At 36.3% G+C, this 19,098-nt stretch overlaps 1 protein-coding gene across 23 annotated transcripts in view; it reads right to left on the bottom strand.

The window, feature by feature from the left end:
* The window catches only part of camk2d2 (calcium/calmodulin dependent protein kinase II delta 2), a 106,457-nt gene extending 88,945 nt beyond the window's left edge, over positions 1-17,512 (bottom strand). For all 23 annotated transcript variants that reach the window (XM_088939882.1, XM_088939719.1, XM_088940686.1 and 20 more), the window contains exons 1-2: positions 16,476-17,512; positions 14,919-15,013 (exon numbers count right to left, since the gene is read on the bottom strand). In XM_088939882.1, the coding sequence (XP_088796008.1) occupies positions 14,919-15,013; positions 16,476-16,537 (157 nt within the window). In that variant the 5' untranslated portion in view covers positions 16,538-17,512. The remainder of the gene's footprint in view (positions 1-14,918; positions 15,014-16,475) is intronic.
* Between the last annotated feature and the right edge of the window lie 1,586 nt (positions 17,513-19,098).

Genomic DNA, 19,098 nt, shown 5'->3' with positions numbered 1-19,098 from the left:
ATTATTATTCAACAAAGTAAAATCCTTTCGACATTTTCCCAGTCATATGTAAAGATCAAAGCCACATTCAATTTTCTATCTCAATTTTCAATGCTCTAATAGTGTTACATTATTATTATTATTATTCTTGTGGTCTTTTTTCACAGCATCTTCCTGCACCAAAGTCATAATTTTGTGGCAGTTTTATATACACTTTGCTGGCTTTGTAGTGTTCTAAACTCAGTTCAACTCCTATCTTGTTGTCAAACATTACAGTGCTAAAACACAGATGTTCTCATTGTCCACATACAGTATTAACAATAATAAAAACATTCCCCATATTTTTTATGCTAATCTTTTAATAAAACGTATCTAAAGACATACTGCTTTATGACCAAAGATCATTTAAATTGTCTTTTCATATGTTTTCCATCTTCTGTGGATGTTTTATGCATGCCCATGGACTCTAGCTTGCCATTTTTAATTGTTAACCAACAGACAGGTCTTATCCAAGCTGCCATTTGAAGGACAAAACATTTTAGACCACTATATATATCAAATGGCTGGACAAACAACAATAATTAACAGGTTTTAATAACTAGATGCTTCTAAAAGGGAATGTCATGATACAAACATTTTCTCAGGGGATTTTTGTCAGCTTCAGCTTATATACTGAGCCAAAACACTAGGCATTTTTTAAAATAAATAAAGTGTGGGAATTCTAGATATTGATTATTTCTGGCATCACTCAATGATTAATTGATCATTCACAACTTACCAAACTGTTGTGGACATAAACTTAACTCGAAAAGAGTGGGATGTTCTACATTATATCTAAATATCATAAATTCAATTACCATGTACAGAAAGATTACACTGAAATGATTACATCTGCAACAAGAAATCCTTTACATGTTTCAATGATTAATTTCTATTATCTCTAAATTGTTTAAAATAATCATATTTTGTTCCTTATCAATGGTGCTTCTTCATAAGGCACTCAGTGAACATCTTATATTTGTGAATATCTATTTGTTGGGCCACAGCTTTTGAAAACAGCATGAAGCTATCCATACTGCATGGGCAATGCAATGCAGCAAGTTATAAAGGTATTCACCCTCTACTACACTTATTAGAACATTTAGATCCATTAGAAGTAATATAAACATTTTTTTTGTTGTTTGTTTGTTTTCTTATTTTAAAAACTGTAACGGTCAAAGTGATCTCTGTTATACTGTGAAGGAAGCTGAATTTCAGTAAACCCTGCAGAGAAGCTATACAATACAAAGTGAAATTTACTGATCACTTATGTATTCAGTGCCTTAAGTCAGTACTTGATGGAAGCACCTTTGGCAGCAATTACTACTTCAGTGTTATTTGTCAGAGTCTGCCCTATCCCACTGGGCAAAGCTGTTAATCAGTCTTCCTGGCAAAATTGCTCCAGTTTTGACAAGTCTGCTGGGGATTGCTGACGGACTGCGATTGGTAAATCTCTGGTAAATGAGGTGTTTTGCCTTGATCTCTGAAGGACATTCACTCTCTTTTTGTCACCAGAACCTTCCGGTCCTTGTCCTGCTGGAGAGCAGATGTTTGACCCACTTTTTCAATTCCTGGGTGACAGACAGGTTTTACTCTGCCTTTTAAAACATCCAATTTCCATTTTTATCTCGACCCCGCCAGTTTGAAAAGTTTTGTTTCTTCCTTGGCCAACTGCTCAGTTTGGAAAAGGAGCCTGATGTCAGAAGTATATGATGCAAATTCCACTTCATTGCAATCAAAGAGTGAAGTATCCTTATCTTCATGTGTGCCTCTCTACCACATTATTCCTGATTTGTTTCGTAAGCTTCCTGATTTTTATGATGGATACAGTATGTCATATCACTATGTGAGATGTGGCTTGTAATTCAATATTTCACTGAGGGAATTTATAGAAACATATGCATTTAATCTGAAGTCAAGTTATCAACTTTAATTACACAGAGAATATTTATACTAGTGTTGTGATCTTACAAACCTACAAACCATACTATTGCACCTTAACAGATTTAGGCCTGTCCTAGCAAAGCAGTTGAATACTTATGGAACTAGGAATCTAATTCTTTTTTAAAATAATTTACAGTCTCTCATCATTTTTTAGCTTTAACAGTTCAGAGTAGATTGTATAGATTTGCAATATAAAGTGCCATTTGAAAACATTCTTTTTAGATATCAACAGAATGTGGTATACATTTGCAAGGCACTGGATATAATTTATTCCAATTTCCCTCACTTGATTATTGGACATTCGTGCATTCTAGTGAACGAAGTATTAAAAACCCTCAAGACACCCGAACATAATTGTGTTACTTTATCTTCAAAGTCCAGTTTCAAATGTTATCCATATACTCTTATCCTCTAAACCAGGTAGCTATGAAAAAAAAATCATGACCTTCAAGACGCAAAGATTGCTGTGGGCTATGACAATACTTGACTGTGAAGATAAGCAATCAAAAATCACAAATAACTGACTGCTTAAACATTCAGGTCCAGTCTGAAAACATAGCAGCATAGGCACGACATTCCACAGGAGCTTCTTACAGTATATGGACTGTTCATTAAAAAAAGAAACTATGAAACAGTTTGTTTCAGACTAGCAGTTTCCTATTCCTATTTAGAAGCCTATTTCATGTTAATGTTTCTTTTGGTTTTATTGATATTCTCAACTTTCATTTTTGATTTTCATTTCAAGTTCCCAATCGCCATGGTTAACCTGTCTCATCAGATGTTTTCATTTCTAAATAAAAAACTGATGATTCAGTCCATTAACTGAAGTGCTCTGCTCATGTTCAAATTGTGGCCTGAAAAAAAGTCTGTTTTTATTCATTTTATTCATTACTGTAGGTATGAATATGAGGAGCATATTGGGATACTACATTTCAGGATATTACAGAGTAAAACATTACAATTATAGATACAGTGAAAGGGATTGCATTTAATTAGTCCATCAATTATCCCAGTGTTATACTGGCATATAAGAGCTGATGAAGCAGGGGTTATTTATGTACTGTAGGCAGCCATGATTTGACAAACCCCACATGACACACAGTGTGACATCAGGAATAGTTTCCAGTACTTTCTAAATACATTTTAAACATTTTACATACAGTATTACTGAGGGTGTATCTACATAAACATGCATGTTTTTTCCCCCCAAATACTGATCTTGAAGTGCTCTTAAGGATGCCTGTCTGCCTGGCGTCTCAGATGAGATATGACAAGACACTGTTTTGAAGGGTCTCTTCATCACAATGAAAAGCATGGGCTCAGATTGAGCACAAGTGCAGTGAAGCACAGAACACCAGTATGTCTGCTTTCCTGCGGTCCTTTGTGAGTTGCGCCATCATGCAGACAGCCAGCACACATACAGTACTCCAGAGCCACATCAGCCGGCAACAGCAGAGGTGTCCTTCCTTTGTTCCAAGTTGATCAGTGAGTGCAGAGGATGACAAATGAGTTCAGGCTCTCAAACATTAAATCGCCAGTGTCCCAGAGTTTGATTTAAGCCCATTTAAGTTTGATTTGAGTCTGATTTAGGCGGGTTTCCAAAAAAAACTGAAATTCTGACCACATTGCACCTGCGTTTTTTTCCCCTAGTAGAGAAATGTAGTTAAACCCCTGAGCTCACTTTGGTGTAAAGGTCCAACGTGTTCACAAATGTGCTGAAAGTTGCCATTTTGAGATGAAATTAAATAACATTTTAATTGTCCGCTCAATCATTTAGGACAGCTGGGTGAAGAAAAAGTACTGAACACTTTCTAATTATACTTGTATTTTACATCTAATCCTGGTAATGCCTTTTCAGGCAATTAAAAATAGTTTATAACAGAAAATTATTTTTAGTTAATGTAAGGAATTCTTTAAAAAACCGTGAACGGCTAAGAAAAAAACAAAATCAGTGGAGGTTGCAGCCTGTTTTACTGCATTCAAGTCTGATTCCCTGCCAGAGGGCCACTCCTCTTCCCAGTAGAGCTGGCACATACAGCAAGTACTGGAGAACAAGGACAGTATTCACAGGGGACATGCCTGTCCCCTCATTAACGCTGACAGAGACGAAAAACAAAACGTCTTGCAGGAGGGGGATAAAAGCTTTTAACAACAAAACGTGGGATTGGTATAAATTGGTACAAAAAACGTAACTGGGATAAAACTGGTAAAAACTTTTTATTCAAATCCGGAATGGGTCACGTTTATGACATCCGTTCCTCAATCCCAGTCACTCATTTTTAAGACTTGGCTCGTGGGAATGAGGAGCAAACCGAGTGTAAAAAAAGTTACAATCATTTTGATTGCGATAGTGTTAATAAAAATGTGACACTATAAAACTGTTACAGTGGAAAGATCAAATTACAAGTATTACAAGAAATCAAGATTTTCGTTAATGAGGGCTACTCCTCAGACACACTGCCAGCTTTTAAACGCCATATCTGCTATCCAGCCCTGCTCCTTGAGAGCCCCTATCCAGCAGATTTTATAGACTATCACCATCAATTTCTAAAAACCAGGAAAAATCCATCTTATCAGTTAAGTACGTCAAACCTGTGACTTGTTAAATTAAGTAAATTAGAGATAATTAGGAAGAGTAATCTGGGCTAGCTCGGTAACTTTATGGCTTTTGAAATCAGATTCGTATAGGGTTCCTTCCGGTAACCTTTGCTTTGGTTGGGTGCATGGCACTTAGAGGCAGCAGTAAAGGAATAGTGGTTGGTGCCCTGGATTTGTAACTGCGTGGTTGTGGGTTGAAAACCCAGCTCGGCCACCACTATTGTGTCACTTACAGTAAATACAAGTCTGTTTAAATCATTTGGCAAAGTCCACGGTCAAAAATCAAGTAAAAGAGTCTTTATTCCATTCTGGAGTTTCCTGTTCAGTCACCATTCCAATTCAGGTCCAAAAGCCAAACAGTTCTTCACAAACTTTTCAACACAGCCAACTACTTATTCTAGCCCTTCTTGACATTCCAAAAATGTATTCAGCATGGAGTGTAAGACTTAACATTCACATCACAATTGTCACTCTTACAGACTCCATTGTGAAGCTGACAACAAGCAATTTATCAACAGAAGTGGATACCCATCTGTTTCCTCTTCTTTATGGAATTTTAAAATGTAATCTGTTCATCTGGGTTCATGACATTTTTTGTTTTGACTGCATTGATTACTGTACCAGACTATACTGTTTTTAAAACGTTTCAGCCCAATAACTGTTTTACAAAAAAAAATGTTATTGACTGCATCTTAAATGGTAACAGTAATTTCCATGTATTCAAAAATTACAAATGCTCTATTTTACAAATTACAAATTTCTCTATTTCTATATGCACTGCAGTTCAAGAAGGAAAAGTTTTTCTTGTGGTTGAATTTGAAACCTGAAGAAGTATAATCTTTTATTAAGACAAGAAGTATGCTCTACCTCTCCAGCAGATTACAAGGTCAATGAAAAAGATACAGTGCTTCTAATTAAGAATGCCCTATCTCTTTGGAATCTGTGGCCTAGTTCATAAATTAGGATTTAGACTGATGCTCTGGGGGGTATGCTTTTTTATATTTCAACAGTGAAAATCAGAAAGTGACGAAGGGCTAGAATTAGCTGCCTGTATGCAGCATTGCTCTCCCGAGTTGCCAAAAGATAAAAACACACACACTTCCTTCACTACCACTACACTGTTACATTTGTTTGTGCAGGAAAAAGAAGGCACACTGGCACAAAGTACCACCTTGGACTGCTGCCTACCTGAGCGTTAATTCTATCAAGTACAGATCATAAATTATTTTAATTAACCAGACATTTGTTACATAATCCTGCACTGTTACGCTATTTCACATAATGCTGAAAACACTTCTGCTGACAGGTGTTTCAATAAAAGAAAACAGCACTTGCTGCTTACCTGTTGTCTTCTACAAAACACTTCTACAAAATCAGTAACCTATTACTATTCTAACTCCTGCTGCTTTCATAGAAAGCAATCCGTCTTTTCAAGCAATCATTAATCCTTACAAACCAATGCCCTCTTCATCTGTAAACTGAAGGGACACTCCTAGAGGCATACAAATCAGGTACTGAAATAAAACCCCTGAATCGGTATGATAAAGCGACACAATGTGGCTTTTTATGCAGCAGCAAATGAAAAGAAGAACAAAAAAAACATCACTTAATAATTGAATTATTTGAACTGATTTCATGACAGAACAAAAATGATTAACAAATATTGAAGTGGGCTTTTATCTCAGCTCTGGAACTTGAAAGAAAATCTCATTAATGGACACCTAGAAATCAATACCTCAATTTCTTCATACTATTCCATCTTGGTTGGATTCAACAACATTTATTTTGTGACAGTCTGTAGGAATGTCATAAGAATGTCACATCACAAACCTGTATATAAACATTAAGAGGTGCTCTGTTGCACAGGAGGTTAATATAATACTCTCTTTGCACAGATATGCACAGAGTCTAGATGTGTTTATGTGGCCTGTATTCTATCCTATTCTATCTATGTCTTTTGTAATGTTTTTTAGCAAAGTGTGCATATCACATTATCTTATCTACTTAGGGAATATCAGATTTATGAAGATAGCTACATCTGTGTCCCTAAAGCAGATATGGTACAAGGGTCAAATAACGCAATTAACAAGAAATTAATACAAAATTCAGCATCCTTAATTAGTTACTGTATGATACAAAGGAATGTATTTTTATAAATGCTATATATAAAGTCTGTATACACTCAGCGTGACGGGTATTTTATTTGTGAAACACACAGGTTCAGAAATTCCCAGGAATTGCAGGTTTTCCACCACTGCTGTAATCCCTTGATGTGTCCAAACTATTTACAGTGTTCTCTCACAATGTACTGAAATATTATGTCACTGTTTTGTCAATCCTTACTGAAAGCCTAAGAAGGATGAAATGAAATTTTAAATGTTTGCTAAATAAAATGCAGATTACATTGCAAAACAACTGTACAGGTGAAAGATCCAGATTTTGAGATAACAAAAATGTGTTCAGTCACTTGCAGTGATCACTTTGAATGTGGTGACAATTAATATTAGAAATCAGAAGCAACTGAGGCTCTCAAAATATTGAAAAAGTTGTTTACACTAATAGACTATAGTCCAGGACCAGGTACTGTAAATAACTTGACCTAGTAAAGTCACTTTGGTCCAATCCAATCTTCAGTCCAATCCACCTTCCATCACAGCTTTCCAACAGCAAAAAAAATCTGATCATAACTACTTCCTGACCTGGATATGACAAAAATATTTTTACCAGTATGTATACACACTTCTACATTACAATTACATGGTTAGATATGTAATGTTTTAGAAGTTATTTTATATTAATATTATATTACATGATCAGACAGCACTTGAGGGATGCAAAAACAAATACTTAAACCCAAACATCCATTTCAAATTGCACAAAATAGTATATAAAATGCTAAAAAAACAATCCATAGGTATTGTTTACTTCAGCATTAAAAATGAAGTTGAGCCAGACTCAAACAATTGTAAAATACACGTGCATCTGCTTTCGTTCTTGAATCAAACCTTTTGTTGACAGCACTATTTTTTATCATGTTGGGTATGCGTTTTCAGAGACAACATTAAGGTTAACTGTTTAAAATGGTAAATTATGTTTGTTCATCTGTCTTTACTTCATTTCAATAGGTTTCGGGTTCTTTCATTTTTCAGAGTTGGGGTCAAATATAATTTAATTCCCTCTCCAGATCAATTCTTTCAATTCTATTCAATATTAAATTCATTTAAATCCCTTAGTTATCATTCCATTTCTTCAAGATTAATCTAGTCAGTTACAATTCCACCCATAGAAATATTAAGTTCCCGTGAATGTTGTCATTCATAATTCAATCCTACCTTAAGTACATGAAATTCCATAAATCAGAATTAAAAGATAAGGGACACTCATACAGTATGATATTCAGTTTCTTTTCATTTTTATTGACACTCATAGCGGCGGTAATGGTTATTTACATATCTTACGGCACAAAGCCCATGCACAATTGAAGAAATACAAATGAAAACTATAAACAAGGATGTGTATTTAGGATTGCCATTTGGCCAGTCCTTCTCATTAATTATTTAGTAGCTAATTGATCCAACAATCATGTCCAGCCATTTCTTGAGAGAAGGAAGAGCATTGGGATCAACAGCAATGGCTGGTTGCTTCTTCCAGACATTATGGTGAGCAAAATTAAACACAATATCATAGATAGGTCGGACTAATGCATTGTACAATTTTAACATAACACTGAATTAAATTATTATGTTTCACCTATATAGCCCAATAATGTTAGCCCTTTTTTTTTTTTGCTTTAAAATATTGTCCATGCATCTCTTTTCTAACCACTTCATCCAATTCAGGGCTGTGAGCAAGCCGGGGGCTATCCCAGCATGCAACGGGCACAAGGCAGGATACATCCTGGACCGGACACCAATTTCCTAACACTGTCTAGAAGATAAATGTATACTGGAAACAAACCAAGAGATATACAAACTCTTTTTCCATACACGATTTTACACGTGCTCTTTAAATGAACTCGTTTTCTTTGTTTCTTAAGTATCCTGTCCATTTCAGCTTTAAAAACCCTATACGACTGATAAAGGGACAAAGTGAAGGACAAGGTGTTCAGCACTGCACATACTGTACAAAGCATTCAGAGATAAAGATAACATGGCAATTCATGAGAAATATTGTTACCTTGTGTGTTCCAAACAAATTACCTGCTTAATTTGAACATCCTTAGAACTCTTCTCAGCCCCCATTATATTTACAATTGTTTAAATGGCTGCAAAGGGTTAAAGTGTAAATGAAGGCTTTGCCTTACACAAATCCATTCAGATTTACAAGCATGGACAGAATGAAAAAAATACCATCTGTTCCTCCACTCCTGGCAGCAAGCTGCTTTATGACTCAACATCGGCCTAAGTCAAGTGTTGCTGAAAACCACACACAAGCTTATTTAGGCAAAACACTCTTTTAATGCTACACTGTAGCGGTCTCAAGAAGGTATTATTTATATCTTGATGTGAGCTATTTTTCACAGAAAGTATGGAATGAGAACGTAGCTGTAAGAACCAAAGAAGTCAAACAATGACAAGCGGAAACACGGAAAACCAAAATTGTGCTGGCTCTCCACAATAGCTGAAGTCACAATTTAACACAATAGTAGAAGCATTATACAGTACTTATACAATTTCAGACAAAACAGGTGAATCACACTGCCAGTTTCAATCGCTCACAGTATGTGCAAATTTGATTTTCGGACTAGGCAGGGGGAGTAACACTTGGCAAAAGACAGCAAGCTGCCTCCCAGTGAGGTATAAAAGAAATCTGCTGAACCTCAGCCAGCCCTTGACATTATGACTCATAAAGACAAATCTGCTATAAGACTTATAGGATATCAGCCTCTTTGATGCAACACTTTATTTTTAATCTAGATCGAGGATTTACAATATTGTGCCCAACTAACGACGTCACACTGCATTCTCACTTAGTTACAAGAGAGTGCAGCCTGGCGGCCATGATGAAAGAGTCAGAAAAAAAGCCTGGACATCATCAGGTGAGAGAGTCATTACTGAAAGCAAATCAACACATTGCGTTTGGTCCACGTTTTGGACAACCGCTGCAAGGTAGTGACTTAAAGGATTTCCTTCAGTGTAACAAGAATTCACTAACATTAATTTTAATTGGAATGTGTAATGTATTTAGTGGTGTGCTCTCTTCATACCAATTACTGTTTCATTAATGTTCTTATATTACCACATCTAAGTAAGCCCAGCGCTCAATCCCAGTGCAATTATTTTTCCATGGTAAGTGAACTGCAATACATCATACAGCAGATATTTGCAGTTTCCAAAGCATTTTCTTCATTATTTACCCTAAACATACATTACTTAAACACAAGTCAATAACTACATTAGAGAAAACAGTTTAAGATATACTTCTGATATTTTCTGCTCTACAAACCATTTTAAAAAACCTTAAATCATACTGAAGTATAAAAAGTAGAAAAATGACTAGCCATGTTTTATGCAACAATTCCAATTCACATTTAAACTGGAATGGTTATTAAGGGAAACCTGAAATGCTGAAACAGTCGATCATCTTGAGACAAGCTTCCTAGATATGTTAAAGCTTATCTTGGCAATGAAAAGTAGAATAAAACAAAAAACACATCAGATACTGGACATTTGTGCTGTAGAAACCTTATCGAATGAGGTGACTGTGTTATAGATACAACGATTATAAAACCTTACTATATGCTTTGGCAGTTCCTTTATTGTCTTTCACAAGCTCAAATATTTATATTGTCTATTAAGGTACTTCACAGTATAAATCTCAACATCTTACCATCCTCAGAACTAAACATTACAAGCATGAGTAGTCCAAGTAGGCTCAAGTTGGTACATAAAGGTTCAAGAATATGTACTGTACCAAGCTTGTAATGGAACAAGTAAAAGGTTTATTCCATGCTGAAAAGAGAAGAAAGGAATCAATGTTTCGGCTGTGGAGCCTTCTTTGGGTGTGAAGAAGAAGGCTCCACAGCCCAAACGTTGTGTTTCCTTTAATCTCTTTTGAGCATGGTATAAACATTTTACTTGTTCCATTACAAGCTTGGTACATATTCCTTATACACATGACTCATTTTGCACTGCAAGTGTCATGAACAAGCAGATATCCCAGCTATTTCAGTTTCTTCCCTCTCCCCAAATATTTCAGGGTGTGCCAGGTAAAGGCGGTAATTCTTTTTGTGAAGCTGGGCCTGCATTTCTTGGGTAACTGGATAAACTGAAACTTGAAACCTTCCTGGATGATCCTTTCAGTCATCACTCGTCCCACAATAAGCAAGAATAATGAGAAAATCAGATCTAATTTCTTGTGAAAGTAGTGTTTGGCTCACAACACTGGCACATGTCATTGTTATGGCATTGTAAAATACGTATAGCTGTAATTTTAAACTTACTAAACACAAATACAATTTAGGAACATGCACACAGGTGCAGGTTCAGTCATGCTACCAGAATTTCACAAATATTTGCCTTCCCAACCCTTCAGATAGTGTGAACAAGTCACATGGAAGGTCACCACATTTAATACTTAAGTTTACCTTAAGGGTTACTGCTTCCTGCTGCTTTGCCCCAACATGTTTATGAATTTAAATGTATGGAATTTAAGAGTTACAATTTTAGTCCCAGGCTGTCAGCTCTTTGTTAACATTTACTATAACTTTTCTTGTATTTATAAGTCTTGAGTTAGAACACTCAGGTTTTTAATAAAATATTAAAATATGTATGCATAATTTTCCTCACTTTTGAAGGCATAAATAATTACAGCAGATGTGAGTGTTTTGATGTACTGTATTTAAGCCATCTACTGCTGTTTCACCTTGGGTGTCCCAGAAAAGTCATTTTAAACATTAAGAATGAGATATTCATTACATTCCCAAAACTGGAATAAAAATCTCTGAGAAAAAAAATCCCCAAAAGACAAGAATTTAAAAAATATACTGTGCCTTTAAATGCCATGATGTCAAAGTGAAAAAATAAATTGTAAGCAAATCGCATTATCCCACTGCCCACTCCTACACTAACAGCTTTCCAAGGCAGAAAGAATTAACTGATGGAGGGAGCGGTATGAAAAAACCTCCTTCGGCACCAAGTTTTTCTGAGGTGTTGGCTAATGTTTTCTGAGGAGTGGGCTAGTAATATTAGGGACATGGAGTGCTGCTATAGCTTGATGAAAGCAGCATAATTATTTTTACCTGCTTCACAACCATAATGTTGTATATGCTGATGGATGGGTACTACCTAGTCTATTCTCTCTAGTCTGAATAAACCTGGACCATCTGCCATAAAACTAGTAAACTCAAAGACATACTCAACTAATGATCACATTTAGAGAAATCAACTCACAAAATGAAGCTAAAATATCATATCTCGAAATCATATCATATCTCAAGTGAATGACAGTAATGCATATGGAACTTCTTAGCTGTTGACGAATTATCCAGGTCAAAAACCGCACGAAGCTCCAAAATACAGTATAATTATCCAAAACAAACTTTTATCAGCTCACCAGTTGCTCAAGAAAAAAACATGGGTATACAGAAGTAGAGGTCAGGTGAGATACTACATAACAGCTTAAAGAGGAACTGCAATGTTATTTTTTTTTTTATCAGGGTTAGAAAGAAACAGCACTGATGAGTATATTTCTAGCCGCAATGATGTAAACAGTAACTCGGAAGACCTCCAATTTACATCACAGAATAGAGAAAACTTCCAGGTATGCGCAGCGCCATATTCTGTGATTCAGAACAAGGCAACAAAACTTCTAGTGATGTGTTGCAGCCCTATGGCATTGTAAACAAGCAGGCTTGAGAATACATCTTTTTAATCCAATAGAAATATTGCTCTCGACGTTGAGCCAGTTTCGCTGACAAATACTACTTACTTGTTAATTCTGCATGCAGATCGTGTTGGAACATTTCTGCAGTGAAATATCTGCTGCACAACCTGTACTTATTCACTCGTACATCCCATAACATTAGTCAATAGAGTGACTAGTGAGCAGGAAGGGCTGCAACATGTCACAATTCGCACAAACTCTCAACAAAATGGAGACCATTCAATACTTTCACAAAGTTGACGATTTTGTGCTTAATTCGAAAATCTTCTCCAAACCATCAAGAGGGAATTCCCATCCAGCAAAGAAGAAACTGAACATCATCTCCGTTTTTGGGAAGCATCAATGGATTCAATCAATGGATGTGGATGCAGAGAAGCTTCACCAACAGAACGGAGCAGAGCAAGATGTTGAACTTGACACAAGAAATGCACACTGAAGCTGAGTGGTGTTCCTGAAGAAAATAAAATAAAAACCACAACTGGAAGGATCAAACTGTTTCAATTTCAAGAAGGGAAATAATTAAGCCCGGAAAGTAGAAGGATTCCAATTTTCCTGTGTAGAAAATAAAACACTCTCTCACAAAGACGGAAATGGCTATCCTGAAGATTTTATGTTGAACCTTCTCCTTGGTTCAGTGAGTACATGTTACTATTACTTTTAATCATAGATTACACTGCAATTAGTAATATTTGCTTTCATTGTGCCTTGTAAATTAAAAAATGAAGTTAAACACTAATACATATACATCAACTCATCAATTATAAAGTAGTGTTCACACCCTGGAAATCTCAGGTATACTGTATTTTGTGACATTTGAGGAAAAAATTGCACTTTCTTTTGTAAGAAAAATGCATCATTTGCATCATATTATCTTTGTATTGTCTTCATTAGACAATAATAAGAAAATAGATTCAAATTCAATTTAAATCTTGTACAACCCTTTGGAGCAACAGCAAAAGTATACACCCAAAATGAATACTGTACTTTGTTAGAATCTATTTCAATGCATTTTTTTTAAATACAGCAACTGTAGAGGCATTACAAAGCACTGTACTGCATTGCATGGTAATACATCTCTCTCAATCTCAAAATGTTTTGCTTTCAGTTTCATATTTTTTTATTTTATATTTCTGGTATTTTTCAGACAGAAAAAAACAATTCTAAAACATCACATGACAAGATGCTCTTGAGGGTATCATTGCCTTCTTCCTGCATATACAGTAGCTTGCAGGAGTACTAGCACACAATCTGCAGCAGTAAAACAGACATGTACTGTATATGCAACAGGAAGGGAAATCCCATCAAGACATGATCATTCTCCACTGCAACCAACCAAAACACACCAAAGTTTCAAATTAATCAATGCTATTACTGATACTGCTACTCTGTGTAACATTATGTTTATATAATTGTCTAAACTTGCTAAAAAATGTGTTAAATATGTATGTAAGAAAGTAACATTCAATCAAAGAACTATACATGACTGCTCCACAGCTATGTGCATGTGTGTATGTGTCTGTCCATCTGGGAGAGAGAACACAATTAACTATTTTCTTCTTCAAACCAGATTCAGCTTCACAATACTAAATAAATAGAATCTTTTTTGTTCTATGATGTTGCTCTGGACACCAAAGGTTAGATAATAAAGGAAAACACTGAAACCCACTCACTAGCATCCCCATGACTTAGACCTGACTAAGAGTTCAATTGTGTTTTCAAATTCACTCTTGTGAATTAAACCCAATGTTATCCGAATGAATAGCTGATCTTTGATACCTCACTCAAAATGGGGCTAGATCAGAGGCGGCTCCATTGCTTAACCAAATTCACAGAGCTGATGCAGTGCTAATGAAAATAATATTACTTGATAAATTTAAGAACTCGGTGACCTGTACAGCAGAAATACTTAACTAGCCTAAGAGTCATATATATATACACAGTATTACTTAACAACCATGTCACCTTGAAGAAGGCTCCACGGCCGAAGCGTTGTTTTCCTCCTTCTCTTTTCAGCATGGAATAAGCCTATTACTTGTTCCTTTGCAGCCTATGCATGCTGATGCAGCTACCCACCTGAACTACTATGTAACTAACTATTCACTAAAAGCCCCTTTTCCACAATTGTCATAAAGCGGTACTTCAGAGGAGCCTACAAAGCATTGAATACATCTTACTATTTGCACACAGCCAATCAGTATCGTGGTGCGTGTCTTTATGAGGATTGGCAAGTGCAAAGATTTCCTAACGAGACATACAAAACAATTAAGACTATTGATATTCAATGGCAGGGACTTTTTTGCCAACATTACTGGAAGGAAACATTCACTATTAAGATTTCTTTCAGTAATTTCACAGAAGTGCTGGCTGGATTCATGCAGAAGAGCTTTTCATTTCAAAGTTTCTTCAATTCCACACTACACTTTCACATTTCCATAGGTACCCTACATAAACGTCAAAGGCTTCTAGGCACGTACCCCTGGCAGATAGCTTTTTAGTGTTGATAATTTTGGCAGCATACTCCTGTCCAGTCGAGATCTTCACGCATCTCCTCACAACTGAGAAGGCACCCCTATAAAAATGAGAACAGACACAGAGCACTGCATCACTTGGCATAATATGTACAGTATATATGTAACATACAATTTATACATTTAAAGGAACTAAATACAGTAAAAAAAAGATCAAACTTTGTATTTAAATAAAAATACACATTTAAGATAATACGAACTATCATGAAAATATCTTTTGGACATGAGACATCCCTGCGGAATATTGTGCCCTATTAATAATTAGACCTCAGAGACTGGGTCTTTGGGAAAGAGTGGGCTAAAAGAACTGCATCCCATTAGAGGTAGTTTTTGTGTTTTGACATTTGTGTTTCTAAACCATCTGAACTTAAACTGAACATATTAAAGACCTCAAAGTCTCTTGGCACTACCATGAATCATCATTTGGACTACAGTCTAGGCGTAAGGCTGTAAATAGCTCTGCAAACAGAAGAAAGTGAAAATGACCTAATTGCACCCTCCCCCACACATTTTTTTACTGGCAGTACAGCAGATATATCTTTAAACTTGTTTAATATGTAAATTGCTTCTTATACCAGCATAAGCATACCAGCTGTTTGCATAAACAGTATTTAAATCATGGGATTTAAATACAAGCTTAACATTTTTCCACCCGCATTTATAAAATCAACGTTCAAAACCCTAGGCGATGAACACAGTGGATTTCATTTAAAAACTAGATATCAATGATGATATCAATTTGAAACTAAAATTCAAAATGAAGAACTACAGTATGTTTGGAAGAATGTCTAACCATTTTAACGGATAGAGTCTCCATGTACTGTACAGTATGTGGACTGAAGACAACATCGATTAATTTAAATTCCTCCCATATTAAGACAGAAGCAAACAGCTACTATAATAGCAATTACAAAGACTTACAGTATAAATCTACAGGTCACCTTCTGTTACTTCCAAGTGTGGGGATATGGCAAAGCGTGTAATCCAATCATTAAGAACATGATCACACTATTATACAGCCGGATAGAGAGCCTGTTGCTTTTTATACACCTTAATTACTAGAAATCAAGACAGCGTATGTTATGGGTTATTCTGTTTTAAATATAAGGTGGGCACTGAAATAACGTTATTTTTTCTGCTTAAGAGTGAACTCCTTATCGCATCGCACTAGCGAATGTCTAAAACACAAATGCAACACTGACCAACCCTTCGAAGCAGTCCACCAGATACTGTATGTAACAACAAAAATATACACCCATGTATATGCACACTATTTAGAGCACATGGGTTATATACTGTATAAAGGAACGCAGATCGTTGAAATTTAGTTTCATTCAAGTCAAATTTTCACCAGGAGGTTACTGAATTCAAATAGACCCATAAGCACTGTTAAACGCGCAGTTTTACCCCTATAGCTTACCGAATAACTTGTGCAATAGCTTACTGCTTGACATAAACAAAGGTTTATTAATATCTATTTCCAATAATGAGAGACTTGCTTACTTCCCAAGCTCCTCGAAAAGCTGGTATTCGTCAGTAAACCTGGTACAGGTTGTTGTAGCCATGATGAAGGAAACGGGCTAAATGAAGAAGGAACAAAAATGCCTCTAAAATGTATCTTGGAAAGATCTCCCCGTTCCAGTCTTCCTTCAGTGGTTTCTTGTCCCAAAAAACAAAAAGTAAGAATCCAGTGGAGGAGATTCTAAAACGCCTGACTGCGTCTCAAATTTATATTTATATCACTGAATCTCGCTTGCGTTAGTAACGTTGAAAGCGGTAGATCTCTGCTGACACACAGCCTCTGTGTGCAATAACATTTCTCTGGAGTGCTTCCTGATTTTAGATACTGTACCAGATCTCCCCCTAGCTGTACTACCAATATCCTATTTCTGCAAGAAGATGTCTACAGTAAATCGTAAATCCGAAGCGTCTATCTCTGTAGGCGAATAAGTGCACTGCTTCTTATAGCGCCAAGATCTCTGAAGCGGCTTTAGCCTTTAAAGGAGAATGCATTTTGAATTGTTCGATAACAACAACAACAACAACAAAAAACCATTGGTAGCTGTACTACCAATATCCTATTTCTGCAAGAAGATGTCTACAGTAAATCGTAAATCCGAAGCGTCTATCTCTGTAGGCGAATAAGTGCACTGCTTCTTATAGCGCCAAGATCTCTGAAGCGGCTTTAGCCTTTAAAGGAGAATGCATTTTGAATTGTTCGATAACAACAACAACAACAACAACAAAAAACCAATATGGGTCAGATGTTTGTGTACGGCGTGGTCATTTCGCTGTGTGGTGCACACCTGCGGTACACCAGCTTTAACGTTTAAAGGACTAATCGGTTTCGATCCACACAGAAACACCACGACTCATGTGCGCGCTGCAAAAAAAAATAATTTTCTGGCTTATATGTTGCTGGGTTATTTTAAAGAGTGTGCAGTTTTAAAATAATGCGATACATTATGTTAACCACAATTTCTTGTTGCCCCCCAAAACCACAAATCTGTATGACACCGCCTCTACAATACTGCATGTTCGCAACCAGATTTCAGAAAGACGAATATAAATCCTCCCGTTTACCGCGAGAAACGGGAAAAGTAGTGCGAGAGTTACGTTAAACTGGGAGGAGAAATCACTTTTAACTCTCGTTGTTTGCTGAGCGTTACAGATCCGTCTGCGAGGGCCGAACGAGTTCGTCTTGCGCAGAGGAATATATTAATATTTGACAGTGGCACAGCGGGACAGTGAAATCTGAGAAAAGGGCACTGAAATTTCAGCGGAGAATATTGTTGCTCGCTATTATTTTTTCTCATCCGACTGTAAAATTCTCTGTCCCTTGTGTATTTTGAGTAAAACTGATAAGAGGAGAAAATAAATAGACAATAGGGATAAGAGCTGTATTGATTATATTGGAGCCTCCTCATCCTGAGTTGAGACCGCAGTAATGGCAAATGAATGCAACAGGATCAGTGATGTACACGCGGGGGTTGGCCTTTTCTTTGGAAGTGTTTCAGTGATCATCCACAAAATCCCGTTTTTTTTTTCCCGAAATCTCTGAAAAATAAATACCTCAATATTTCGACACTCAAAATTGGTATGAATAGAAACTTCCAGGTCATCACTTTGTAATGCAGATCCAGCTATCTGTTATGCCTAGCTCATTACAGATGAAGGGACGCTGATTCACCTCTCTTGAGACATACAGTAACAGAAGTTCTCAGAAGGATCTGCATTGAACCATTTTCCGGTATTACCATTAAGCTGTTTACATAATAAACAAAACTACCAACAGGATATTATGAAAACAATTTTGATGAAAAAACTAAAGCAAGTTATCAACAGAATAGGGGGGGAATGTTGCCCAACAGTATGCTATTGCTTCACAACAATGTGCTTGTCATATTTTATTTGACCTGCCTTCAGATCTGAAATCTCACATTTGTGGACTGCCGTTCACTGATGTCATAGGAGGACAAGAGAGAACAGTGAGGGGAGACCATCTGTAAGCACCTTGTTTTGTAGTTAAGCGATATTGTAGATAAATGTATTTCTGTCAGCAGTTGCCCAACCTTTTGTGACTGTGTCTCAAAACCACAGGCACCATGCAGGCTAGGCAAAAAAGAACTCCCTGGTTAGCCAGAATTCATACAGAAAACCAAGTCAATGCACCTTTATGAAAAAAAATCAAGACAAAGGTATACTGTATGAGGATTTTGTTGGAGAAGTAAACAAGAGGAGAATGTATGTGATAAACCTCCTCAAAATATCCTGACAATATGCAGTATTCCGGTAGATATACAGTACAAAGTATTTACTGTAGCTGTTAGGTGGTATTTTACAGAAGGCATAGTGGTGATCCATATTTAGAATATGAGTTTACTGCATTCTGTAACTTAGTGACAACTGTCTTTACAGCTGAATGTGGATTACATTATTGTTAAAGTTATGATATATACAGTATATTGTAGTGTGTATATACTGTACAGGGCTGTATTTGCAGTCAGCTACTGTAGTGTACTTACATTTATTTGGTTTTGAATTACTTCCCTTATTCATAGTTTGTAGGTTTGCAATATAAACCAACTGCCAATTTCCTGGTTCCTAAATATGGGGTGGGGGTGTG

This window comes from Atractosteus spatula, chromosome 1 (assembly GCF_055471065.1).
Source record: "Atractosteus spatula isolate fAtrSpa1 chromosome 1, fAtrSpa1.hap1, whole genome shotgun sequence".
Lineage (NCBI taxonomy): Eukaryota > Metazoa > Chordata > Actinopteri > Semionotiformes > Lepisosteidae > Atractosteus > Atractosteus spatula.
The sequence above is the reverse complement of the archived record's forward strand: the minus strand, read 5'-3'. Positions and strand labels throughout refer to the sequence as shown.